Source organism: Aythya fuligula, chromosome 28 (genome assembly GCF_009819795.1).
Source record: "Aythya fuligula isolate bAytFul2 chromosome 28, bAytFul2.pri, whole genome shotgun sequence".
NCBI lineage: Eukaryota > Metazoa > Chordata > Aves > Anseriformes > Anatidae > Aythya > Aythya fuligula.
Window position 1 is genome coordinate 307,259 of NC_045586.1, and position 25,861 is coordinate 333,119.

Below are 25,861 nucleotides of genomic sequence, written 5' to 3' on the forward strand. Positions count from 1 at the left end.
GGCACGGCAGGAGCCCCAGCTCCCACACGGTGCCTGGTGGATCCTTGCCCTTTGCCATCCTTGCCGGGGCATCCAGGACCCTCCTCAGCCCGGCGTGTGGCTGTGGCACCTCTTAGGGAAATGAGGTGAGGGGCAGGGGTAAATTGCCCAGCGTGCTGTTGGAAATCATTAGCAGGGCAGCCCAAAATGTCCCCGAGTGCGTTTGTGGGCTCTGCTGTGGTTTTGGGGATTCATCCAGAGCCCGTCTGATGAAAGAAAGAAATTAGTTTCTTCTTCAGAGCATTGCAACAACTTCTCAGAGCTGCACCACGCTGTGTCTCCCCATACTGGCAGGGCTGGTGGCACAGCTGGATCCATCAGCACAATGTCTCTGGCGCTGCCTCTCCTGGGGGTGAAGCAGTTGGAGGCAAACAGGACCTGATTTCCTTCAGCACCGGCCCCACCAGCCTGTGGCAAGACATATACCTGATGGTCCGGGTCCGAGACCAGAGGAAGAGCAAGGAGGAGCTGTGGGGGTGGGAGAGGAGGGTGTGCTGCAAGGGAGGGTCTCGACTCGGCTCCCCTTAAAGGCAAGGTGGGGAGCTCGGAGCTGCCTTGGGAGGAGGAGGAGGTCTGCTGCAGCGCGGGGCCGGAGGCAGCAAGGCACAGCAAGCGGCACAGAGGCAGGTGGGCTCTGGGTTCCCCGGGGGCAGGATGGAGCCACCTCCCCTGCCCCAAATGAGGGTCTTGGCAGGAGGGCAAGGGTCTTGGCTGGCAAGGCAGCAGTTCCAGCAGCTGAAGGCGAAGCAGCCGACCCAGCCCTGCTCCCCAGTGCAGCCCTGTCCATCCCCTCCTGCACCAGCTCAGGGTTTCCTAACAGCATGCCCCCCAAATGCAGAGTCTGCTCCCCCAGGTCTGCCTGAACCAAGGGGACGTGGCAGTGCCATGTGGGCCCAGTATGCCGGGGTCCTGGGCTGGCTGCTGCTGCTCCAGGCGGTGCCCAGGGCTGCAGGTGAGTGCAGAGACGGGGTGGGGTGGGGTGAGCAGGGTGGGGAGCGTGGGGCTGGAGGGATTTAGGGAGCACCCCAAGGCACAGGGAGAGCTCTCGAAGGGCCACAGCCCCTTAGGGAGCGTCCCCCTCCAGCATCTGCCCGTGCCCGCAGGCGCCCAGCCCTGCAGCCCCAAGTATTTTGGCCGTGACTCCATGGTGTGCGTGTGCAATGCCACGTACTGCGACACGCTGGACCCCGTGGTGCTGCCAGCCCCGGGCACCTACGTCAAGTACGAGAGCAGCAAGGCCGGCAAGCGGCTGGAGCGCAGCGAGGGGAGCTTCCAGCGCAGCCTCCGTGCCCCAGGTACCTGCTGTGTGCAGGCAGCGGGTGCTCCTGCAGGTCTCCCGTGAGCTGAGCCAGGCTGGGTTTTCCCTCGCAGGGCTGCTGCTGACGCTCAACATCTCTGCGCTGTACCAGCACGTGAAGGGCTTCGGTGGGTCTCTCTCGGATGCTGCTGCCCTCAACATCCTGGGGCTGTCGCAGCCGGCCCAGGACAACCTGCTGCAGTCCTACTTCTCCGAGAATGGTGAGCAGCGAGGGTGTCAGCAGTGTGGGGCAGCTCGCTGGGTTCCTGCTGGGAGCTGTGGTGTCCCAGCTGCAGGGACGTGCATCGCCTGAGCTGCTGTTGCGGTGCTGCTCGGTGCCTTTCCTTCTCCGCAGGGATCGAGTACAACCTCGTCCGGGTCCCCATGGCCTGCAGCGACTTCTCTGTGCGCCCCTACAGCTACGACGATGTCCCCTATGACTATGAGCTGAAGCACTTCAAGCTGGCAGAGGAGGACGTGAAGATGAAGGTAGGAGACTGAGCCCGCCGCCAGTGCCTGGGTCCCTCTCTTTCTATCGGCTCCTCTGTAGGAGCTCCTGCATGGGGACCCTGGTGCCCGGGCACTGCCATCCCGGTGTGGGGTGTGTGGGGACAGCCCGCAGGAGCTGGCACCTCCTCTGGGGTGCGTCCCGGCGTGCCCGCCCGGTGCTGGCAAGGAGCAGAGCCAGGGCTCTGTGCCATGGGTGGTGCTCTCTGGCTGCCGTTCCTCGCAAGGGCCCTTCAGTGCTCCCCTTCCTCCTGTTGGGGTTTTGAAGAGCTGCAGCTGGAGCTGAGCCTCTCTCTGCCCCGTGCTGCAGATCCCCATCCTGCACCGAGCCTTGGCCATGGCCAAACGGCCGCTGTCCCTGTATGCGAGCCCCTGGACCTCCCCGGCCTGGATGAAGAGCAATGAGGATGTTCGCGGGAAGGGCACGCTGAAGGGGCAGGCGGGGGACAAGTACCACAAGACCTGGGCCAACTACTTCATCAAGTACCATTCCTTGGGGCTGGGATGCCCTGGGGCTGGGGCAAACGGGGGAGCGTGTTGGGGGCAGGGGACACTTGCGGTGAGGCCAGCATCCCTCCACTCTCCCCTCTCCCAGGTTCCTGGATGAATACGCCAAGCACAACCTGACCTTCTGGGCGGTGACGGCGCAGAACGAGCCCCTCGCGGCGCTCTTAGCGCACCCCCAGTTCCCGACCATCGCCTTCACCGCCGTGCAGCAGCGGGACTTTGTGGCCCAGGACCTGGGCCCTGCGCTGGCCCAGAGCTCGCACAGCACCCGGCTCATCATCATGGACGACCAGCGCATCCACCTCCCCGCCTGGGCCAAAGCGGTGAGGCGCGGAGCTTCCCCTCCAGCTGTCTGCTCTGCTTCACGCCTAACCATTGAATGTTAACCTAAAATTAAGCCTGCAGCCGCTCCCAGTCCTAGACAGACGGGAAGGCAAATCAGGCGTGCTGCAGAGGGAGCAGAAGCTGGGTAATTGGTAGCAGCCACCCCTGCGCTCTTGTCTGAGGCAGGGACAGGAGGAGGCTTCTTCATCCCACGTTCCTGCAGCAGGGCAGCCACAGGCGCTGCCTGCACACCAGCTGCTTCTCCGGGCAGTTTCAGCTTCTTTGTTTTACTCCTTGCCCTCCTTCCTTTGCACTACTGAAGAGGCGTCATGGGAATTCCTCTAGACTAGGAACAAGGAAAGGAAAATTTGCTCCTGTCTCTGCCTTGAGCAAGGACGGAGCTGCAGGGGGAAGGCAAAGCGTGAGCGTGTTCCTCCCTTCCTTCAGAGCAGCAGGCCCTGGGGGCGAGTGGTGCCTGACCATCCTGCTGAGGATGAGGAAGGAGGGGTGGGAGGTGTCCCTCCATGTGCCCAACAGGGTGCTGGAGCCACCTCAGGGTGCTTCTTGCCGGTTAGGGTGCAGGTGAAGGAGTCCCTGGTGCTTGCGAGAGGGGAGGCTGGTAGTCTTGGCGGGCCACAATGGGGTCCATGTGCCAAGCCCCGTGGGGACGGGGGCGTCCCCTGAGGCATCTCCTTTGTCCCGCCAGGTCCTGGGCGATGCCACCGCTGCCCACTACGTTGCTGGTGTCGGCGTTCACTGGTACCTGGACAGCATTGTCCCAGCCAGCTGCAGCCTGGAGGCCACCCACAAGCTCTTCCCCAACCATTTCCTCCTCTACACTGAGGCCTGCAGCGGTTTCCTCACCTATCGGTTCTCTGTGTCGCTGGGCTGCTGGGAGCGAGGGGACCGCTACAGCCACAGCATCCTGACGGTACGGCCTCTCCCAGCGTGGCTGCGAGCCCAGCATGGCCGCCCTGAGCCCCTTTCCTTGCTGCCCAGGTCCTGAACCACTTCGTGGCCGGCTGGACCGACTGGAACCTGGCGCTGGACCTTCAGGGGGGCCCCAACTGGGTCGAGAACTACGTGGACAGCCCCGTCATCGTGGACAGCAGCAAGGACGTCTTCTACAAGCAGCCCATGTTCTACCACATGGGGCACTTCAGGTGGGTCGGGGCTGGCTCCAGTGGTCCTCGGAGCTGTGCCCCATGCCTGGGATGAGGCTGCCTGCCCCCCACGGTCACTGGGATCGGGACGGGGTTGCTGGCATCCCCTGGAGCCCCCATTCCCTTCCTGCAGCAAGTTCATCCCCGAGGGTTCACGGCGCGTGGGGCTGCACAGCAGCCGCCGGTGCCTCTTCTGCCAGCTGGAGCACGTGGCACTGCTGCGCCCTGATGGCACCATCGTCCTGGTGGTCCTCAATAGGTCAGTGGGGGCTGGGGAGGGGGGCTCACGGTGCCAACCTTCTCAGCCCCTCTCGCCTTTCTCCTAAGGTCTGCCTGGGATGTGTCCTTTGGGATCTCGGACCCCGCTGTCGGTTTCATCAAGGCCGTGGCTCCAGCCAGCTCCATCCAGACCTACCTGTGGCGGCGGCAGTGACAGGGCTGTCCCCAGGGCTGGGGGTTGGTGCTGGGGGCTGCGGGTGGCAGCTCTCCCCTCTCCATTTCCAGCATTCTCCAGTGGTGGTGGCACCCCAGGGACGTGGGGTGGCCCAGGGGTCCTCCCACCCCTGTGCCAGGGGTGCCACGGTCCCATTGCATCCCCCTCCCGGTGCAGCAGCGTCCCCCGGGACACCATGCCCTGCACCAGGCCACGCTTCCACACGTGGCTCCCTCCAAACCTTCGCGTGTGTCTCGCACGCCAAGTAAAGCCTTGACGTGCTCCCTCCGGTATGCACCGTTCCCCGTCATTGTTTCCCCTACGTGCTCGGAAATTGTTCCGTTTTCCTCCCTTTTCTTCCACGACGTGGGTGAGGCGCAGAGTGCCGAGGGGGTCCTAGGGCAGCCTCCGTCCCCGCGTCCTCTGTGTGGCTGCCTCGTTTGTAACTGCAGCCAGAGGCTGTGCCGTGGGCCAGCTTTTGATTCGTTTCATATGTGCCGTTGGTTTTCCTAGCTTGCTTGCTTTTTTTTTTTTTTTTTTTAAATGAAAATGTCATGCTGCATCGGGGGGATGCTGCACAAAAGGCCGAGTATGCTAGAGCCATGTCCCCATCGACCAAACCCCGCAGCCGCGGCAGCCAGATTAATTTGATACCATCTCTTCCATAAATTCACACCGCCTGCCATCTCCAGTAATCCTCTGCTAATGGAGCCTCATGACAGACTCCCCTCTATTCTGGCTCTGTCTGAAATCAAGCTGACAGGCTACAATTACCTGACCATCCTGTTTACTCTTTTTAAATACCAGTTACAGTTTTTGCTTGCTCCAGTCTTTGGGAAGGTTACCAGTATCTTTGAAGTCCAGGAATTAGAAAGCCAGAGAGCTCCTTAGCAAATTCCACTTGTGTGTAAGCTGCGGAGTTGCTGATGTTGGAGGAAAAAGAAAAAAAAAAAAAAAAGAGGTTTAACAGCTGTCTTGTTGGAGTTCGACAAGAAGACAGCACCTGGCTGGTTCTCAGCCCTTTTCATAGGGCATTTCTGCCCGTCCCGCTCTTCTGTCGATGCTTCTGGGTAGCGCTGACCCAAACCGCAGCTGGAATTCCTTCCCTTCCTAATTTAAATTAAAGCTCTGCCATGCAGAGGAGGCACACATGGGCATGTCTGGAGCCCCACAGCTGCTGTTTGCCGTGCCTGAAGCACACGCGTGCGCTGCAGCACTTCAGCACAGCCCCTGCAGCCAGCCTCGGTGCTCCCTTGCCAGCTGCAAGCACGGCTGCCGCAGGCTGGTGCCTTGCCTTCCTCCCCGTGTGCCGATGGAGGAGGCGAGGGCTGTGCCGTCCCAGGCACTGTGCCATGGCTGCGAGGGGCGCAGGCTGCGGGATTTGCCCTGGGGACCTTGCAGTGGGGAGCCTGGGGGGGAGCGGGGCTGGCACAGGGCAAGTGCTGCCCCCATCCTGTTTCTCTTGATGGGCAGGTGCTGGCAATTAGGAAGGATCCTAAATTAGAAGGTGCGCTGTCTGGGCTTGTTCCGCAGCCCGCGATGCGGTCGATGCAGCGCTGCAGCCTGCTCCACCCAGCGCTGCTGCGGGCAGGGGCTGGCGTCGGGGGATGCGACCCCATGGCAGGGGCGAGTGGGGGAGCACGGGGCAGAGCCTGGGGCCCCCGGCAGCACCCGCAAGGAGGGGCGGTGAGGGGTGGTGTGATGGCTCCTGCTGCTTTCGGATGGTCCCAGGGGTGCCCTGCAGCCCTGGCCACACGGCTGCCACATGGGGAAAGCCGGCTGGTGGACCCATGAGTGGGACGTGGGTCTCGGCCACAGCACTTGCTAGAGACAGTTCCTGCCTGCGTCTGTGGCACAGAAGACACGGAGAGAACCACGTCAGGGCCGAGGGAAGGTGTCTGCGTGGGGAGATGTGGCCAGAATGACCAAGGCATAAAGGGGAGCTGCTGCAGAGAGGTGCAGGTGGGCAGTCCTGTCCCCCTCCCTGGCTGCCCTGCAGATGCTGGGACAGGTTTCGGGAGAACTTTGCAAATGCTGCAGGGAAGTGTTGAAAGCTCTCATTGGTGCGGTGTTGCAAAACCCTCCTCGGGCTCCTCTTCAAACGCACCCAAATCCCATGGGCCGTCCTCTCTCCTGGGACTCACCTTTCCTGCTCAGCCAGAAGCTGTTGCCTCCTACCCGGCTGCAGCCCAGAGAGCAGGTCCTGCTGCCTTGCCGCCCTGCTCCCGAGCAGAGACACGGCAAGAGAAGGATTTCTGGGAGCAGGTGAGTAGCCTGGATCTGGAATGGCTTTTTTTCAGACAGCGGGGATGGGGTTGGCCAAGGACCTGGGACCAGGCTGAGGCTGTGAGCACCGTGTCGGCCGGTCGCTGCCGGCAGATGATGGGTGCACGAGAACCCTCCTGGCCCCGGTCCCTATCCCGCAGGGTCTCTTGGTGGCACTGTCCCAAACCTTGCTTCCCCCTGTCCTGGTGGCAGCAGCACAGGGAGGCACAGGGGTGGCTGATCCTGTGTTTCCTTTGGGATGCTCCTTGCCCAGCAGAGCAGGGTGGACAAGACAGAGTGGGAGCAGCTGCTGAGGGCAGGGAAACGTGGGACCTCCCCGTGCTGTGGGCTCCATCCCCAAACCTCTCTGGCTGGCCAAGCCCTGGCTGCCACACTTTGGGGTGCAAGCACAGAGCTGTTTGCTCCTGACCGTGGCTCAGGAGGCACCAGGGACACATCCAGAGCCAGTCCCGTGGGGCCTCAGCATGTGCTAGCCCCCAGTCCTGCTGGGGCACAGCACAGCTGAGGGTCACACAACGTGGGGAGGAGGCAGGCATGCACTGTGAGAGGGGAGGGAGGAAGGCGAGGACGGGAGTGATCCGACACACCGGGTGCTGCCAGCGTGGGCGGCTGGCAGTGCCAGAATGCCGGGCAGAGGGCAGCACATGCTGGGGGCTGCACCTTTGGCTGGGGTGCGCATGCTCTGGGCCGCAGTGTGGCTGGAGACACCCATGGGTGACAGCCCTGTGGGAGCAGCACGCTGCCAGTGAGGCAAGAGGGAGGGCGAGTGCCGGGCCAGGGTGCTGGTGGGTCCTGGGGCTCCCAGACCCTGTTGTCTCAGATGAGGAGCTGTCACTGCCTGGGGTTTCTGCCCCCGTGTGGGGCTGGGATGGGGCAGAGGAGCCGCTCGCTGACATCCACCGCCCTGCTCCCAGCCCCAGAGCTTGCTGATCGCATCTGTCCGAGTCCCACGGCAGCGGAGGCGCCATGTGGCCTGGGTGTGCCAGCGTCCTGGGCTGGCTCCTGCTGCTGCAATCAGCACCACACGTGGCAGGTGAGTAGCCAGGCTGTGTCCCCAAGGGGGGTGCAGGGCAGAAGGGGTGAGCTGGGGGCCGGAGCAGCTCCTTCCTGGCAGGGGAAGGTCTGTGGCAGACCTCTGCCAGCCCCTCTCCTCCCACTGCAGGCGGCCGGCCCTGCAACGCCAAGGACTTCGGGCACGGCTCGCTGGTGTGTGCCTGCAGCGCCGCGTACTGCGACACGCTGGACCCCGTGGTCCTGCCGGCCCCGGGCACCTACGTCAAGTATGAGAGCAGCAAGGCCGGCAAGCGGCTGGAGCGCAGCGAGGGGAGCTTCCAGAGCAATGCAGAGACCCCAGGTACCTGCCCCGGCTGCGGACGCAGTGCCGCATCCCCAGGAATGGAGTCCCCATCCCCACACTGTAGCCGTGATGCTGCTCATCCCCGCAGATTTCCACCTCACTCTGGACACGGCGCAGCGCTACCAGAAGGTGAAGGGCTTTGGAGGCTCCGTCACGGACTCAGCTGCCATAAACATCCAGTCCCTGTCCAAGGAGGCTCAGAGCCATCTGCTCCGCTCCTATTTCTCTGAGGAAGGTGAGCACGGGGCAGGGCAAGAGCACTGGGTGCCTGGCCTTGGTTTTGGAGAGCAGCTGAGGGACTGGGGAGTTGCACCCCCCCCAAATGCCTCCCAGGGACCCCCATCACCCCCCGCTCCTTTCCCAGGCATTGAGTACAACCTCGTGCGCGTCCCCATGGCCAGCACCGATTTCTCTGTGCGTCTCTACACCTATGCTGACGCGGAGGGTGACTTTGAGCTGAAGCACTTCAACCTGACGGAGGAGGATACGCGGATGAAGGTGAGTCCCGTGGATGGGGGGCAGCCATGGGATGGGCAAGCCTGAAGTGCTGGGGCTTGGTCTGGGGTGGGACGGGTGGCCTGAGGAAGGTGGCTTCCCAGGGCAGGGGGAAGGAGAGGGCTCACCCTGCCACTTGTGGTGCTGGAGCTGGCACGGACCCAGGAGAACTCGCTGCCATCTCTGTGTTGTCCCCAGATCCCAATCCTCCAGGCAGCCCAGGCGGTAGCCAAGCGTCCCCTGTCACTGTACGCCAGCCCCTGGACGTCCCCGGTCTGGATGAAGACGAACGGTGCCATGACGGGGAGGGGGACACTAAAGGGAAACCCAGGCGACAAGTACCACAAGGCCTGGGCCAAATACTTCATCCGGTGAGCAGCCGAGGGACCCCAAAGGGCACTGGGGGCTGCACCCCAGAGCCAGGCTGGCGCTGCTGTGATGAGGCCGCTCACCTTGCTGCTCCTGTGCCCAGGTTCCTGGATGAATACGCCAAGCACAACCTGACCTTCTGGGCTGTGACAGCAGGGAACGAGCCCACGGCCGGCGAGATCGTCTTCTACCCCTTCCAGTGCTTGGGCTTCTCCCCAGAACACCAGCGGGATTTCATTGCACAGGACCTGGGCCCTGCGCTGGCCAACAGCTCCCACCGCAACGTCCAGCTCATCATCCTGGATGACCAGCGTGTGATGCTGCCCTACTGGGCTCAAGTGGTGAGGCCCCACGGTGGCTCTGCCCTGCCCCACAGCAGCTCTGCCCTGCCCCACAGCGGCTCTCAGGGCCTTGCTTTTTTCTCCTCCCAGGTTCTCAAAGACCCTGTGGCCGCCAGCTACATCAGCGGCATCGGCATCCACTGGTACCTGGACTTCCTGGCGCCCATCGACCTCACCCTCTCCATCACCCACCACCTCTTCCCCAATTACTTCCTCCTCTCTACGGAGGCCTCCACTGGCTCCTACTTCTGGGAGCCCCGGGTGGTGCTTGGTGGCTGGGACCGCGGGAGCAAGTACAGCCACAGCATCCTCACGGTAGGGCTGGGTGGGCCCACGGGACACACTGCTCCCCTCGGCTGCGTGCGGCTCAGCACCGCGACCACTCCCGCAGGACCTCAACAACTACGTTACGGGCTGGACCGACTGGAACCTGGCGCTGGACCTTCAGGGGGGCCCCAACTGGAGCAAGAACTACGTGGACAGCCCCGTCATCGTGGACAGCAGCAAGGACGTCTTCTACAAGCAGCCCATGTTCTACCACATGGGGCACTTCAGGTGGGTTGGGGCTGGGGGCGGCCAACAAGGGGACCCAACAGCACTCCTGGGTGCTGCGTCCAGCCCCTGCTTGTCCCTGCAGCAAGTTCATCCCTGAGGGCTCGCAGCGCGTGGGGCTGGCTGTCTCCAAGAAGTGCCGCAGGTGTGAACTGGAGCACACGGCTTTCCTGCGCCCCGACGGCGCCGTGGTCCTGGTGGTCCTGAACCGGTGAGTGGCTTGGCCCTGCGCCCTGACCCCACAGCCCAGCCACCTCCTCTAACCTGCTTCCCTCCTCGCATCCCCCCCAGGTCCCCCATGGATGTCTCCTTTGGGATCTCAGACCCCAGGGTTGGCTTCATTGAGGCCACAGCTCCCAGCGACTCCATCCAGACGTTCCTGTGGAAGCAGCCGGCCTAGCATGGCTGCGGGGGTCCCGGGGCCAGCAGTGCTGCTGGGGGGCTGCTTCACCCCCCTGGGGGCTCGGGGACAGTCCCCTGTGGCCCTGCACCACCCCAGGGGATCTGACCGATCCACAGGCCACAACGCCTGCTGTTTTCTAGATGTTTTCATAAAATAAAGAGGTTTTCTACAATCTCGCCTGCGCGTCCTCTGCCCTCCCTTGCCGCCTCCTCACGGTGCTGGAGCTGGGTGAGGAGGCAGGTATGGAAGCGGCCGTACCCACAGGCCCCCCAGACCCCCACTGCTCCCCCTCAAGCTGTGACCTTGGTGGGAGGCAGCCCCACCAAGGCTGTGCCCGAGGGGACTTGGGGACATCGCTCCCCTCCCCTGCCCACGTGCAGCGTCCTGGTGGCAGAGCTGCAGCCTGAAGCCGGCAGGGGCCTGGGGACGGTGGCAGCTGGGCTCGGCCGCTGGGATTCAGCGCGGGGCCTGACGTCAGCAGCCCCAGTTTCTCCTGCTGGCAGGAGCAGGAGGCTGCTCGCTGCGGTTTGTGCTGCTGGAGCAGCCATAAACCCCTCTGCTAATGGGAAACTGGAGCGTCGGGCGCATACTTCCCGAGTGACGTTATGGGGGGAGCGGGGCCGGGGGGAGCTGCGTTGAGTCATTCCCCTCCCGGCAGGGCCCCTCGAACCGGAGGCTCCACGGCCGCCACGCGGGTGAGGGAAACCATTCACACCCTGGCTCCTCTCCTGGCCCCGGTGCAAACCTGGGGGCCCCCGGCCTGCAAACCCATGCCTGGTGCAGGACCTTTGCACCAGGACCCCGTGTGCCGTGGGGCTGTGTTCCCAGGGTGCAGAACCCATCCCCGTCCCCCCACCACCCCAGGGGGCACCCGGAGCCAGGGTGGCAGCCCCAGCACGCAGCCGAACAAGCGAGGGCTGTGTGCCGCCTGGCAGCGGGTGCACGCGTGCGCGAGCCTGGCCAGACACCGCTTTTCCATTTACACCCTCGTAAACTGACGGCAGCTGGGGGAAACCGCAGCATCGCTGACGGCCCCGCTTGCCCCCAGGGCCGGGTGCTGAGCCCTGAGGCTGGGCAGCCCCTGTCGAGAGCGGCAGCTCCGCTCGGTGCTGGGACAGAAGCCCCCTCCCCATCCCAGCCCTGGGTCTTGCAGGGCTTGCGGAGCGACGTTCGCCGCACTACGTGCTTTTTGGCAGTGCCAGCTGCAAGGAACTCCCCATTCCTGGCAGGCGTGGAGGAATGCAAACAGAGCTGTCATCCTTGGAGGAATTCCTGCTGCAGCCACAGGCCTGGTGGCTGCTCGCCGCCCCACGCGCGCCGCTGCGGTGAGCCGGGCTGGTGGGCGGCCCTCCAGCAGCGAGGGAAGAGCTCGTGCCCTGCCGGGCCGGGGACACGTCCTGCTGACAGCCTGGGCTCCTGCGCTGCTGCTTTCTGCTGCACTGCCCAGGAGGCAGCTGGCCGGGGGCTGTCCCCAGGCACACTGTGGCACAGCAGGAGGGGGGCACCAGTGCCATGGGGCTCTGCACAGCCACGGGGCAGGGGAGCTGCGAGGACAAGAGGCAGAGGGCTCAGCCCCATGACTGCTGGGGGAGGGAGATGCTCCCAGCACCGCCACAGATGCAAACTAAGGTGCTGAGCAGATACAGGACCTTGAAGACCCACAGTTTTCCCTCTTTGCCATGTTCCCCAGTGCTGTAGATCCCGCAGCCCTCCTGGGGGTAAGGGAAGGATTTGGGGGGGGCGCAGACAGGATTGGAGCACTGGTGGAGCAGCACATTAGTGCCCCCAGCCTGGGCACCTGGGAGAAGGGGAAAGGGAAAGGCGGCCGGCCCTGCAACCATGAGAGGCCACAGGGAGGATGGGAGAGCGCGGGTGGAGAGAGTGAGGTTTATTGGTGCGGCGGGCGAGGGCTGTAATTTCTGCTGGGACGCAGAGCGGCACACCTGCAGGGAGCAACGCTGCGAGGCCACCAGCATAAAAACAGTCAGTTCGAGTGGCCGGACGAGTACATAATCACAGCTCTGAACACGGCCGCTCTTCCTCACTCCTCCTCCTCCTCCTCTTCCTCCTCCAGGGCGATGGGCTGGCGGCCAGCCGGCCCCACGGCACCGCGCTGGATGGAGACGATGCCGCTCAGGAAGGCGTAGCCCAGCATGGCCGCCAGCCCCACCAGCACCGACAGCAGCTGGTTGCGCCGCTTGTGGGGGTCCTCCTCTGTGTCGCCACCCTCGGCACCCCCAACCCGCGGGGCGCTGGTGGGGAGGTCACCTGGGGGGAACAGAGCACAGCAGGGCACCAGTGTTGGGTTTAGTGGTGTTTTTTTTTTTTGAGGGGGGCACCCCAAAGGTGCAGCGTGAGGCTGGGGGTGCATCTCACCTCCGTCCCAGGGGAAGTAGAGGCTGAGGATGGAGGTGCAGTAGTTGCACAGGTTCTGCAGGGACTTCAGGTGCTGCTGCAGTTTCCCATTGGGCAGCTTCGCTTTCAGGAGCGGCGCCAGGCGGCTGAAGACAAAGGCGTCGAGGGAAGCGGGCCTGGGGAACAGAGATCCGCCACTGGGTCATGGGCCCTCCATCCCCCGTCCCCACCCGAAGCCACCAAGATGCGGCCACCCCCAGCCTTCTGTGCCACCCCGCCGTGCTCCTGGGGACAGCAAGTAGCTCCTCCTTGCCGGGAGGGCTCCCTGCTCCCAGTCCCAGCAGTGGGGACAGGGCAGGGGCATGGGATGCAGGACAGTCCTGTCTCTGAGCAGCCTTGCTGGCTCCAACAAGTGCTCAGAAGCTGGGGAAAAGCGATGCTGAGGCTGGTGGCAAATCCCACAAGCTCTTGCATCGTTCCTGCCCGTGTCGCTCCATCCCCTCCAGCCTGTCCAGCTCCCCAAAGCAACATTTGTGGGCTACGGCTTCCCCGTGAGCCACGGGGGCTTGGTCCTGCCTGCGTGCAGGGGGCTTGCAGTCCCCGCAGTATGTTCCCCCTGTAGCCACGTACGAGTCTCCGAAGAAAAACTTCTGGGAGCCAAGGCGCTGGGACAGGAGTGTCAGGCATTCCCGAGCATCCCGGTACAGCTAGAGAATGAAGACAGAGCCAGGGCTGCAGAGTGTCGCGGTGTCACAGCGATGGGGGGGGGGTGCTCAGGCTGGGAACTCCAGATCCCAGGCTGAGATTTCAGCCTTGCGTGATCCCTCCGGGCAATCCCTGAGGAGCTGCAGTGTTTGGAGCTGGGCACCTCCTTCCCACACATCCCCTCACCTCCTTCTCCAGCTTCTCCTCATCCTCCATGTAGCCGTCTCCCCACATGAGCTGCAGCCGCTCCACGTGCTGCTTGTGCATGCAGTTGGGCAGGAAGAAGTTCAGCGGGAAGGGGATGGTCTCGGCGTACCACTTCCGCGTGTGCTCCACGTAGTTCTTCGCATCCACCCAGAACGTGTGGATCTGCAGCAGAGGACAACCCGTGCCGATGCCCCGGGGAGTGCCAGAGCCGGCACAGCCGATGGCAGTGGCACAAGGACAGCCCGTGCCCAGCGCACGCAGGCACCTCTGAGATGTTCCCCACGGCCACGCTGAGACTCACCAGCACTGGCAGCAGCTTCTCTTCTAGCAGGGACACGAAAGCCAGCGTGTCTGCTCCTTGCGTGGCTGAGAGGTCGAAGTCAGCGTTGTATTTCTGGGGAGGAAAGGAAACGGGGCTGAGCTGGCAGGGAAGCAGCCATCCTGCAACCTCGGGGGACCGTGACAAAGCGAGTGCCTGCGTGCAGAGGGACCGGGCAGCAGGGCCAGCCCTGCTCTGTACCCACCCCTGCTCTCGCTCCTCTGTGAGCTGGGAGGTTGGGAGGTTATCGGGATGGACACCCGGCCAACCCCAGGAGCGGAGCGGGCAGGATCTGGTGCTGTGCCCCCTCTGAGCTCTACCCACCCGTGTCCAGACCCAGCGGTAGGAGAGTTAAGGTTTGTCTTGACTTCCAGGCCCAAAGGGAAGAGCTGGGAGCGGGCAGCTCAGGGTGTCCCACGGACCCTGCAGGTCTGCTCCCTGCTCACAGCCACGCTGGAGCACAGACCACAGAGGGGACAGCGCCCACCTTGCTCGAGATGCACGAGGCTCGAGATGGGGTCGTGCTTGCCCCCAGAACAAACACCACCACGGGGACAGCCAGGCTGGGTCCACAGGGCAAAGCTCGCACCGGTTCGCACCACGCTGCCTCCAGAGCAGGGAGCTGTGCCCTGGCCCCATCCCCGGGGATGCCCTCGCTGCTGCTGCTCCAGCTCCAGCTCCCTCCATCCCAGTGAGCGCTCTGGCCCCCTGCAGCACCCAGGGGGTGCCCGTCGCCGTCCCCTACCTGCTTCCTGAGGTGAGTTATGATTTGCTGCGTTTTGGAGATGGTGCCCTCATCCCGCGTCTTCAGCGCAGGCAGGCGCCCTGAGGGCAGGGAGAGAGGTGGCTGCAGGGCGTCCCCCTGCAACCGGTGATGAGGGGCTGGGGGGGTCCGTGGGGGGTGCAGGGCCCCCACACTGGGGTGAGGGCACACAGGGCAGAGCGAGGGGCGTGCAGGATGGGGGGGAGGGCACACGCACAGGGGTAGGGGGCTCGGACGATGCGAGGGGGGCAGATAAGGGGATGAAAGCTGCGTGATGGGACAGGAGGAGCACGCTGGGGAGGGGGCAAGTAATGGGGCAAGGGGAGGCGCAGTGGGGCAGGGGGCGTGAACTGGGGTACAGTGCTGTGATGGGGGGCATGCAACTGGACGGGGGACGCAATGGGGTGGGGGGCGCAGTGGGGTGGGGGTGCAGCGGAGCAGGGCTGTGCGATGGGTCAATGGGGGTGCAGTGGGCCAGGGGGTGCGGCGGGGCTTGGTGCCCCGGTGCGGGCCCTTACCGGAGGGGCTCCTCCAGGGGCTGCTGACCCGGTGCACCTTCAGCGGCGCTCCCGTGAACCGCGCGTACGTCTGCAAGAGAGGAGAGGGGACGGGACGGGAGGGGGGGGCCCGGCCGGGAGGCGCACACCGGCCCCGCCGCCGGCCCCGCCGCCGCTCACCAGCACGGCCAGGCAGTCGGGATCCACCGAGGGCAGCCCCCAGCCCCCTGCCCAGCAGAACAGCTCCATGGGCGCCGCCATCTTCCCGCCCGACCCGGAACCACACGGCGGGGCGGCTCCGCCCGCCGCCACCTCGGGGCGGGCCCGGCGGCACCGGCGGCGGCGGCGGCTCCGCTACCGGCGGCGGCTCCCGCGGCCGCGCCGTCGGGGCAGCTCCCGCAGCGCCCGGGATCCCCTCCGCGGCCGGGGGATGCGCGGAGCCCGGTACCGAGCAGCACGGAGCGAGGCCCCCCCCCCCCGACACACAGCGGTCTGTTACCGGCCGCTCCAGCGCGTTGCTATGGGAAAAATAAATAAATAAATTAATTAAATAAAAATAATAAAATAAATAAATAAATAAATAGAATAAATATAATAAATAAAATACATAAAATAAAATAAAATAAAATCAATAAAACCCCGGGGGGGGGGAGCGGGCACACACCGGACAGGACAGGGAAAAGGGGAGGCAGCCGTGTGGCCCCGGCCGCCCTGGCGTGCACCGGAGCGGCTGATGTGGGGGGAGCGGGGCTGGGGCGGCCCCCGGGGCTCGGCTCGGCCCGGCCCGTTGTTATGGAGGCGGGGGAAACAGCCGTAAACACGGCCGGGGAGCCGCGCTGCTCCTCCGCCTTGGCCGGCGCTCAGCGGGAGCTGCCGGGCCAGCTGCCGGGGCCGCTCCGCCGCCGGGCCCGCCCCGGCCTCCCGGCTGCGCGGCTCCGCTCCCCGCGGCCTCCAGCTGCAGCCTGGCCGAGTGCCCCGGGCTCTGCCCGAGCCCTCCGGGAGGCTGAGGCCTGAGGGCGCAGGCGGCCCCCGGGGCTGAGCAGCGCCGGTCCCGGGGCTTGGACGCACCCCGAGCTCCGCGCCCCGCTGCCGTCGGGATCGGCCGTCGAGGCTCCTGCGGCGTCCCCAGGGCTCCCGCTCCCAGCCCAGGGCAGAGGTGAAGGAGCTTCTCGGATGAGCTCATTATTTTGCTCCGGAGGCTTGGGCCGGTTCCTGAGGCTGATTTATGCCGCTGAGCCGGCTCCAGGTGGCCTGGCTCCGCTCGCTCCTCTCCGGCCAGGGGAGCGGGGCCGGCCCCGGAGGCTCCGCTGCCCGGGGGGCGCCGCCTGGCCCCGGGGGCTGGGACCCCACCGCGAGGCACCCTTGGCCAAGCGGCTCCTCCTCGGCCACCCCCCGTCCCCCGCGCTGTCCCCGCGGCTCCCGGTGCCCGTCTCTCCCGGGCCGGACGCTCCGGCGCTGCCGGGGCCGCTCCGGCTCCCAGCGAGGCGGCCCCAGACTGCCTGACCTCCCGGTGAACCGGCGCCTGCCACACTCAATTTCTGTGAGCGGGAGCCGTGCAGGGGCGGGCAGCGCCGAGGTGCCCGGGGGTCTCCCGCAGCTCCGGGCCCTGCCGCCGGCCGGTCCCGGTGCACCGCGCCCCGCCCCGCCCCGCCCCGCTGCTCTCCGCTTGGCGGGGCTGCGGCCGGCCCGCCGCGGCGGAGCGCCCGCCGGGGTCCCCGGGATGCGCGTCCGTGATTGACGGCTCTTTGTTTCCTCCTCGCCGCCAGCGCCGGCCCCTCCCCGCTCGCGCCACTCCGCCCCGCCGCGCTCCGCTCCGCACCGGCGGCACCGGCGGCATGGGGGCACCGGCGGCCGCGGGGGGCCCGGCGCTCGGCGCGCTCCTGGCGCTGCTCCTGCTGGGCGCCGCCGGAGCGGCTCGCCAGGGGCTGCAAGGTAAGGCGGCTCCCGGTGCCGCTCCGTCCCGCCGGGCAGCGGCAGGCGCGGGGACGGCCGGACAGCCCCGACGGGGCGACGCGGACGGGGCGCCCCCGCCGTTCCCGGCCCGCTGCGAGCCGGGGAAGCGGCGGTTCCTTGCCCCGCTGCCCTGAGCGGGGGGCTGCTGGCCCCCGCCGGCCGGCCCGGGGCCGCTGACAGCGGCTGTGCTCTCCCTGGGAGGTCTGGCAGCCGGGCTGCGGGCAGCTGCGGCGAGCCGGCGCTCCGGGCTGGGGACAGAGGGACATTCATCCCCGGAGCTCGGGACGGCCGCCAGCACCCCCGAGGGTCGCCGCTGCCCGCAGTCCCGGGGCCAGCTGCGGGCAGGGCCGCCGCCAGCCGCGCCTGGACGCCGGTCCCCGTACCCGGCTCTGTGCAGCGGTGCCCGCGGCGGGAGGGCTCCGGTTCGAGGGGCGGTGGGGCCAGAGGGGAGGCTGCCGGGGTCGGGCTGCGCGGCCGCCGCTCGCCCCAGGGTCACGGCTCCTCCCGGGCTGCGCGGTGCGGCGGCACGGAGCGAGCGGGCTGCCGTGCCCCGGCGGGACCGGGCTCTCCGTGCTCCCCCGGAGCGCCCCGGGCCTGTGCTGAGGGCCGGCCCGTTCCTCGTCGGGGCTCCGGTTCCCGCAGCGCCTCGGCGGGGCGGCCGCGGTGGCTGCTCAGCGCCGGTTCCCGGGGCCCGGCGCCGGTGGGGCTCCGCGCTTCCCCCTCCCGGAGCCTCCCCGGGAGCCGCGTCCCCGCTCCGCTCCGTTCCCCGCGGCCGCCGGGCCGGGGGCTCCGCCAGCCTTCCCCGCCCGGCAGCTGGGATGCTCGGGGCGGTGCGGCCGCCTCCGCAGGGAAACCCCGGAGCGAGGGGGGAGCGGGGAAGGCCCCGAGCCGGGGGCCCCGCCCGTTTCCCGGGCTCTGGGCCGCCGGTGGCGGGGACTCCGCGGATCCTTCTCGGAGGGGCGGCCGCTCCCGCTCCCGGTCCTGGAGCGCCACCGCGCGGGGTCGGGGCTGGGCGGAGCCGGCGGGACCGTGCGGAGCCTCCCCGGGAGTCCTCGGGGCTTCCCCGGGCCCGGCGGGGCCGGTTTGCAGCGGGTCGGGCCGGCGGCGGTGCCCCGAACCGGGCATCACCCCTGCTCCCGAGCGGCCGGGCAGGATGCGACCCCCGTCCTTGGCTCCCCGCAGTCATCGACCTGCTCCTGGTGAGCGAGGCCCGGCAGATGGCCAGCATCACGCACAAGATCCGGATGGAGCTCCTGACGGTGAACGACGTTTTCCTCCTCTCCACCTTCCGCCTGCCCCCCAAGCAGGGGGGGACCCTCTTCGGCCTCTACTCCAAAAAGGACAACACGAGGTGGCTGGAGGTGTCCGTGGTGGGGAAGATCAACAAGGGTAGGTGCCTGCTGCATGGGGACGTGGGGGGCACACGCTGGGGATGTGGGAAGAGAAACAGGGACCGAGCTCGGCAGGGACTGCTCAGGTCTGCTGCAACTGGTCCCAAGGGGCCGGGGAGGAGAGCTCACGGCCCCTTCCCACCCCTCCGCAGTGCTGGTGCGCTACCTGCGGGAGGACAACAAGCTGCACTCGGTCAACCTGCAGCACGCGCACGTGGCGGACGGGCAGAGCCACACAGTGATCGTGCGCCTGAGCGGGCTGCGTGGGGACATGCTGAGCGTGGAGCTCTACGTGGACTGCAAGCAAGTGGACTCCAGCGTGGGGCTGCCCGAGCTGTCCGAGATCCCCCTGGCAGAGGTGGAGTCGATCGAGGTGCGCACAGGACAGAAGGCCTACCAGAGGATGCAGGTGAGTGCCGGGACCCCCGCGTGGGGCCGAATGTCCTTCGTACCCCTCGGACAGGCAGAGCCTCCCGTGGCTGACTGCATCTCCTCTGCTACGTCAGGGGTTTGTGGAGTCCATGAAGCTGATTCTGGGAGGCTCCATGAGCCGAGTTGGGGCGCTGAGCGAGTGTCCGTTCCAGGGAGATGAATCCATTCACAGCGCAGGTAACGGCACGTCCGTGTTCTGCTCCGAGCACGGGGGGCTGGCCATGGTTCCCCCATGCATGCTACGTGTCGTACGGCACCTTGGGTGGGCAGCACAAAGAGCACAGGCTAATGCATACGGGGCACAGCACCGCATCGTGCAGGGGGAGCTTCTGCCTCTGCCCCATGCCAGACAGCCCTATGCACACGGGAGCTCCTGTGAATGTGGTGGCCAGGAACAACCATGCAAGGGAAGGTGAGGGTTGCAATCTGGAAGGCCATGGAGCCTCAAGAGCCTGCCCAGCAGTTTGTTGTGCGGGGATGGCAGGTGGCATCGCAGTCCTCCACAGGGGGAACTTGTTCCTTGGTGGCTCCTCTGTCCCTCGAGCACACCCTGGCAGGGGGCGTGCTGGGTCTCCAGGCCGTGTGCTGGCCAAAGCAGTGTTCAACAAGATCTTGTCTTCCTCCCTGCAGTGACAAGTGCATTGGCCTCCATCCTGGGTAAGTCCCTGCTCCGCTTCCCCTTTTTCCAGCTGTGGGGATGGTGATGGTGGTTGGGGCTCCATGGAGGTGTAAAACCCTTTGGAGCCTGTCCCAGAGTCCCTAGCACCTGCTGGGCACCCTGGAATGGGGCAGATCAGAGGGGCATGGGATGTGTTATACAGAAAGGGTCCTGTGAGGTCTTAGGACCCCAGTGGGGATGAACTAGCATGTGGCTGGGCAGGTCCTTGCTGCTGGCACCTGTCCTTGCAGTGCAAGGACCAGGAGCTGGGTGGCTTTGCATCTGATGAGGGAGGAGAAGGAAGGGTCAGGGGTTGCCTTGTGCCCCCTGGTGCGGTGTGGGATGGGCAAGGCAGCCCTTAGCCCCTGGCCCCAGGAGGCTGCCTCTGTCCTGGGGCTGGGGCTGACCTTGTCCTCCCTGCTTGTGGCAGGCGAGCAGACCAAGGCGCTGGTCACGCAGCTGACCCTCTTCAACCGCATCCTGACAGACCTGCGAGAAGACATTAGAGACCAGGTGAGGTGGGGCAGTGGTACTGGCACTGCCCAGGCTGGGCTTGGCCAAGGGCAGGGTGCTGGGCACCGTGAGGGCAGCATGGAGCTTGAAGATACGTGGCAGAGCTTGGATGCGGGTTCTGCACCCCAGGGGTGTGATGTTCCCCAAGTCACCCCCGTCCCTAACGCCCTGTGCTCTGCTGCTTCACAGGTGAAGGAGATGTCCCTGATCCGCAACACCATCATGGAGTGCCAGGTCTGCGGTGAGTGTTGTCGTGGCTCGGCTTCCAACCCAGGGAGTGTGCACTTGTCCTGGCTCACCACCCTGCCCGGCCCTCATCTCCACAGGCTTCCACGAGCACCGCTCTCGCTGCAACCCCAACCCCTGCTTCAGCGGCGTGGACTGCATGGAGACGTATGAGTACCCCGGGTACCGCTGCGGGCCCTGCCCGCCGGGCCTGGAGGGCAACGGCACACACTGCGCCGACATCGATGAGGTGAGCGGGCCTCGTGCCTGTCAGCGGGGGGGAGTCTGAGCCCCAGAGCTGGCAGGCAGCACGGGCAGGTGTCACACACGAGATGCTTCCCGTCTCCGTATGTGTCCCTAAGCCACCCGGTGGGGACAGACCCACCGGGGTACTCTCACTGGTGCCGTACCCGTAGCAAAGCTTTTCTCTCTCTCCGTGCCCACAGTGCGCTCATGCCAACCCCTGCTTCCCTGGCTCGAAGTGCATCAACACTGCACCGGGCTTCCGCTGTGAGCCCTGTCCCCGTGGCTATCGGGGCAACACCGTCTCTGGCGTGGGGGCTGACTACGCAAAGGCCAGCAAGCAGGTGAGTGCGGTGCTGTGGGATTTGGCCATGGGTGCTCCGGTTTGTTGGGCTGCCGGGACGGGCAGGGGATGCTGAGCCTGCCAGACCCTGCTCTGAAGGAGAGCAGTGCCAAAGGCAGGCTGTGGGCATGGGGTGGGTCTCCTGCAGGAGCTGTGGGGGCAGAAGGTCGATGGTTTCTCCCATCCTGCTCTCAGGTTTGCACAGATATTGATGAATGCAACGATGGGAACAACGGCGGCTGCGACCCCAACTCCATCTGCACCAACACGCTGGTGAGCGGAGCTGCCCTGGTCTCCCGCCTGACGTCAGGGGCCTCTTCACTCTCCTGACCCTGCCCCGTGCCCCGTTTCTCCCAGGGCTCCTACAAATGTGGCCCCTGCAAGTCAGGGTTTGTGGGGAATCAGACGTCTGGCTGCATCCCGCAGCGGTCCTGTAGCACTCCCACCTCCAACCCTTGCGACATCAACGGCTTCTGCGTGTTCGAGAGGAACGGTGAAATTTCCTGTGCGGTGAGCGGGAAGGCCAGGACGGGCTGACCGACAAGCAGAGGGTGCTGGAGGAATTGGCAGGAGCAGCGGTTGCTTCTGCCAGGACTCTTCCCTGTTTCCCAGCCCCTGATTCCTCCTTTCTTCAGTGCAACGTGGGCTGGGCTGGCAACGGCAACGTGTGCGGGCAAGACACCGACCTCGACGGCTACCCCGATGAGCCCCTGCCCTGCATCGACAACAACAAGCACTGCAAGCAGGTGGGCCTCCCCGTGGCGAGGGGCGCGAGGGGCTTGGGAGCCCACTAGCCTGTAGTGGGGCTGGGCTCCGGAGCTGTCCTCCTCCTTGTCTTTACTGGTGTCTGTGCTTCCAGGACAACTGCCGCCTGACGCCGAATTCAGGGCAGGAGGACGCCGACAACGATGGCATCGGGGACCAGTGTGACGATGACGCCGATGGTGATGGCATCAAGAATGTGGAGGTGTTTGTGCTACGCGGGCAGGACATGCCTGTGGCTCCAGGGCTCGTGCTGGGCAAGGGGCAGAGCTTCTTGCTTTGGCTTGATTCTGGTGCCCCCAGGATGCTGCTCCTGGGGGGCAGCAGGCCGGGGTTTGTGGCTCTGGGACGGTCTCAGCGGGCACGCTGGAGATGTCCCCCTGCCCTGACCTATGCCAGAGCGTGGCTCTGCTCTGCCAGCCACCACAATGGAGGCATCTCTGTCCTTCCCTTCCCTCCAGGACAACTGCCGGCTCTTCCCCAACAAAGACCAGCAGAATTCGGACACTGACTCCTTTGGGGATGCCTGTGACAACTGCCCCAACGTACCCAATAATGACCAGCGGGACACGGACAGCAATGGCGAGGGGGACGCTTGTGACAATGACATCGATGGGGACGGTGAGTGGCTCATGAGGCTGCACTGCATGTGGCCGGGGGCTCCTTGCGGATTTAGGACTGTCACAGCCACGCTGGGGTGCTGAGGGCACCCACACGCCTCTGTCCTTGCAGGAATTCCCAACATGCTGGATAACTGCCCCAAGGTGCCCAACCCGCTGCAGACAGACCGGGACGAGGACAGCGTTGGGGATGCCTGTGACAGTTGCCCTGAAATGAGCAACCCAACTCAGGTATGGCCTGGGGCAGCCAGCACAGGGGTGTCCTGGGGTCTGCAGGACCCCGCCCCCCGACTGGCGGGGTTTGGGGTCCTGTCACCCCAGCGTGCCCGCTGAACTAGGGCTTTGGTCTCTTCCAGACAGATATGGACAGTGACCTGGTAGGGGACATCTGTGACACCAACGAGGACAGGTGAGGGTCCTTGAGATCAGGGGTCTTTGGGGTGGGTGAAGGTGCTGGAGCTCAGTGCCAGGTTGCCGGGTTTGTGGTGCTGCCCTGACTGCGTTCCTCCTGCCAGTGATGGGGACGGGCACCAGGACACCAAGGACAACTGCGCCGAGATCCCCAACAGCTCCCAGCTGGACTCAGACAACGACGGGCTGGGGGACGACTGCGACAATGATGATGATAACGACGGCATCCCTGACTACACAGCACCCGGCCCCGATAACTGCCGCCTGATCCCCAACCCCAACCAGAAGGATTCGGATGGTGAGCGCTGGGCGGGCAGGGGGAGGCAGAGCCCTCTGGAGGGTCCCGTCCATCCGTGACCCCTGCGTGTGTGCCCAGGGAACGGCGTGGGCGACGCGTGCGAGGAGGACTTCGACAACGACACGGTGATCGACCAGCTGGACGTGTGCCCGGAGAGCGCCGAGGTGACGCTGACCGACTTCCGCGCCTACCAGACCGTCATCCTGGACCCCGAGGGGGACGCGCAGATTGATCCCAACTGGGTGGTCCTCAACCAGGTGTGGGTGCTGCCCCCCATGTTTCTGCTGGGGTGGGAGCGGAGAGGGGCTGGGAGGTCCCCGGGGATGCCCCTAACCCAGGTCTCATCCACAGGGCATGGAGATTGTGCAGACCATGAACAGCGACCCGGGCTTGGCTGTTGGTAAGAGGTGCAGACCCCACGGGACAGCCCCTTTATCCTTGTCCCCTGCTCACTGGGGGTCGAGGGCCACTTCTGTGCCCCGTGGAGAGGGTTAAAAACTGCCCTGGATGGAGGCAGTGCGTGGGGTCCCGTCCCCATGCTGGGGAGGGGGCTCCTTCCTCCGTTTGCCCACCCGCAGGCTACACGGCTTTCAACGGGGTGGACTTTGAGGGCACCTTCCACGTCAACACCGTCACCGACGATGACTACGCCGGCTTCATCTTCAGCTACCAGGACAGCGCCAGCTTCTACGTGGTGATGTGGAAGCAGACGGAGCAGACGTACTGGCAGGCCACCCCCTTCCGCGCCGTGGCCGAGCCGGGGCTGCAGCTCAAGGTGGGTGCCGCCACCCTCCTGTGTCCCCCCCACCCCGGAGCGGGTCAGGCCCTGCCGGCGGGGTCCCCCTGATGCCCCACGCCCCCCCAGGCGGTGAAGTCCTCCACGGGCCCCGGGGAGCACCTGCGCAACGCACTGTGGCACACGGGCCACACGCCCGAGCACGTCCGCCTGCTGTGGAAGGACCCCCGCAACGTGGGCTGGAGGGACAAGACCTCGTACCGCTGGCAGCTGGTGCACAGGCCCCAGGTGGGCTACATCAGGTGAGTGGGGGGCACTGGGGGGGGCGTACTGGGGCTGGCAGCACCGCGGGGGGGGGGAAGGCAGGAGCCCGGCCAGGCTCAGCGCGGAGTTTGCGGGTCCCTGGGGAGGGGGTGACAGCATGGGGAGGGGTCCTGGGCTGGTGGGACCGACCTGAGTGGGGGGGTGACAGCATGGGGAGGGGGTCCTGCCCCCGTGGGACTGACACGGTGGTGGGGATGGCGTCCCTCGGGAGGGGGGTCCTGCCCCCTCTGGACTGACCCGGAGGGGATGCCATCCCGTGGGAGGGGGTCCTGCCCCGGTGGGACCGACGGGGCGGGGGGGGGGGCGGCATCCCCTGGGAGAGGGAATGGGACCCGTGGGGCAGATTCCGTCCGCTGGGGGTGGCTCCGACCCCGTTGCGCCCCCCCTTCCCCGTTGCTTTTCCCCTTTAAGGAGCCCGTCGGGGCGGCCGCCGGGGGGGGGCGGGGGGGGGGGGGCGCTCCGGGGGCCGGGCCCGTCCGCCCCGTCCGGGCCCCCGCGGCCATTGTCCCGTCGCCATGGCGACCCCGCCGGCCGCCGGGGCCTTTCACATGCAAAGCGCCCGACAAAGGCAGCGGGGCCGGGCCGGGGGCGGCGCGGGGGCCCCGGCCTCCATCCCTGCGGGGTTGGTGTTTTGTTGTGTTTTGTTTTTTTTTTTGGGGGGGGGCTCACAGAAACCCCCCGGTGGTGCGCCTCCAGCCCCGACGGGGGCCCCGTCGCGGTGCCTCGGTGTCTCCCCCCAACTCCCCCCATGTTGGGGATCCCCGGTTCTGGCTGACCCCCCCCATTTGTTGCCCCCCCCTCCAGGGTCCGGCTGTACGAAGGCCCGCAGCTGGTGGCGGACTCGGGGGTGATCATCGACACCACCATGCGCGGGGGGCGGCTGGGGGTCTTCTGCTTCTCCCAGGAGAACATCATCTGGTCCAACCTGCAGTACCGCTGCAACGGTGAGCACGGGGCTCCCCCCGGGCACCGGGACCCCCCCCGGGCACCGGGACACCCCCGGGCACCGGGACACCCCCGAGCACCGGGGCGGGGAGCGAGCAGCCTCTCCCCTATTGCCCCGTGGCAGACGGAGGGGGGGGAGCGGGAAGCCCCCCCCCGGGGGAATCCCACCCCCGGGGGAGTCCCCCCGGGCTCCCCCCGCGTGGGCCAGGGCCTGTCCCGGTGCCCGGGGGGGGTTTGTCCCGCTCCCTGGGGCAGCTCGGGGGGGGGGGTCCGGCTGTCCCGGCAGGGGGCTCGATCCCCCCGCCGAGCCCCCCCCGGCTCCTCACGCCCCCCCCTCCCCGCTGTCGCCCCGCAGACTCGATCCCCGCAGACTTCGAGCCCTTCCGCCGGTTCCTGCTGGAGGGCCGCGAGTGAGCCGCCCCCGCCCGGCCCGGGGCCCCCCCCCTCCGCCTGCGGCACCCGGGCTCGGTCCGGGCTCCGCCGCCCCCCGCCGCCCCCTCCCCACCCTTGGCCCCGCGGACTTTGCAGTGCCGGGAGCGGCGGGGCGGCTCCGGTGGGCGGCGGGGCCGCGTCCCCCCCCCGGCCCTGCCTCTCCCGCCGCCGGGCCATAAAGTTTCCACCGGATTTTCGCCTGCGCGCCCCGTTCCTAGGGGGCGGCCCCGGCCCCCTCCCGCCCCCATTTCCCCCCCCCCCCATCCCTCTCTCCCGCCCCGTGCTCCCGGTTCCTTCCCTCGCCGTCCTCCCGGTGGGGTCGTCGGGGAGGGGGCGGGGGGGGGGCAGCCCGGTGCTACCCGGTCCTACCGGCGGAACCCGGGACGGCGGGAGGCCGGGACGAGTGCAATATTGGTAGGCGAGGGCACAACACTGCACCGCATCCCGGCCCTGCCGCCGCCCCGGAGGGACCGGAGCGGAGCCGCCGCCGCCGCCGCCGCCGCGCGGGGCCGCTCCGTGGGAACTGCGCCGTGAGCGCCGAGCCCCGGCGGCAGTGCCCGGTCGCCATGGCGACGGCTGGCCCGGCAACGCGGCGGAATGTGCCCCCCCCCCCCCCCCCCCGCCTCCCCCGAGCCCGCCCCGCCCCGCCCCGGAGC

At 66.6% G+C, this 25,861-nt stretch overlaps 4 protein-coding genes across 5 annotated transcripts; 3 read left to right on the forward strand and 1 right to left on the reverse strand.

Moving 5' to 3' along the window:
- Positions 1–924: 924 nt before the first annotated feature.
- Positions 925–4,270, forward strand: LOC116499634 (lysosomal acid glucosylceramidase-like). 2 transcript variants are annotated; one of them, XM_032204420.1, is made up of 10 exons: positions 925–991; positions 1,143–1,334; positions 1,411–1,557; positions 1,692–1,825; positions 2,154–2,326; positions 2,439–2,673; positions 3,381–3,605; positions 3,674–3,837; positions 3,971–4,096; positions 4,165–4,270. In XM_032204420.1, the coding sequence occupies exons 1-10, from the start codon at positions 925–927 to the stop codon at positions 4,268–4,270; spliced, it is 1,569 nt and encodes a 522-aa protein (XP_032060311.1). The 2 variants fall into 2 exon arrangements, with proteins under 2 accessions (XP_032060311.1, XP_032060313.1); XM_032204422.1 differs by lacking the exons at positions 925–991; positions 1,411–1,557 and having other exon boundaries at positions 1,161–1,334.
- A 3,252-nt stretch (positions 4,271–7,522) lies between these two features.
- On the forward strand, positions 7,523–10,070 carry LOC116499507 (lysosomal acid glucosylceramidase-like). The gene is made up of 10 exons (XM_032204260.1): positions 7,523–7,589; positions 7,719–7,910; positions 8,002–8,148; positions 8,278–8,411; positions 8,607–8,779; positions 8,881–9,118; positions 9,209–9,433; positions 9,510–9,673; positions 9,756–9,881; positions 9,962–10,070. Exons 1-10 carry the CDS (start codon positions 7,523–7,525, stop codon positions 10,068–10,070), a joined length of 1,575 nt encoding a protein of 524 aa, XP_032060151.1.
- A 1,871-nt stretch (positions 10,071–11,941) lies between these two features.
- Positions 11,942–15,218, reverse strand: MTX1 (metaxin 1). The gene is made up of 8 exons (XM_032204493.1): positions 15,100–15,218; positions 14,941–15,010; positions 14,405–14,484; positions 13,642–13,734; positions 13,320–13,502; positions 13,059–13,135; positions 12,450–12,604; positions 11,942–12,341 (listed from the first exon to the last, which is right to left on the reverse strand). Exons 1-8 carry the CDS (start codon positions 15,178–15,180, stop codon positions 12,115–12,117), a joined length of 966 nt encoding a protein of 321 aa, XP_032060384.1. The 5' UTR covers positions 15,181–15,218; the 3' UTR covers positions 11,942–12,114.
- Positions 15,219–16,754: 1,536 nt separating this feature from the next.
- Positions 16,755–25,457, forward strand: THBS3 (thrombospondin 3). The gene is made up of 23 exons (XM_032204261.1): positions 16,755–16,851; positions 18,025–18,261; positions 18,416–18,672; positions 18,770–18,872; positions 19,326–19,352; positions 19,784–19,866; positions 20,056–20,107; positions 20,193–20,341; positions 20,538–20,678; positions 20,873–20,950; positions 21,035–21,187; positions 21,313–21,423; positions 21,537–21,644; positions 21,901–22,060; positions 22,172–22,290; positions 22,416–22,468; positions 22,575–22,768; positions 22,847–23,025; positions 23,120–23,168; positions 23,347–23,543; positions 23,634–23,806; positions 24,633–24,772; positions 25,129–25,457. Exons 1-23 carry the CDS (start codon positions 16,755–16,757, stop codon positions 25,185–25,187), a joined length of 2,919 nt encoding a protein of 972 aa, XP_032060152.1. The 3' UTR covers positions 25,188–25,457.
- The last annotated feature ends 404 nt before the right edge of the window (positions 25,458–25,861 follow it).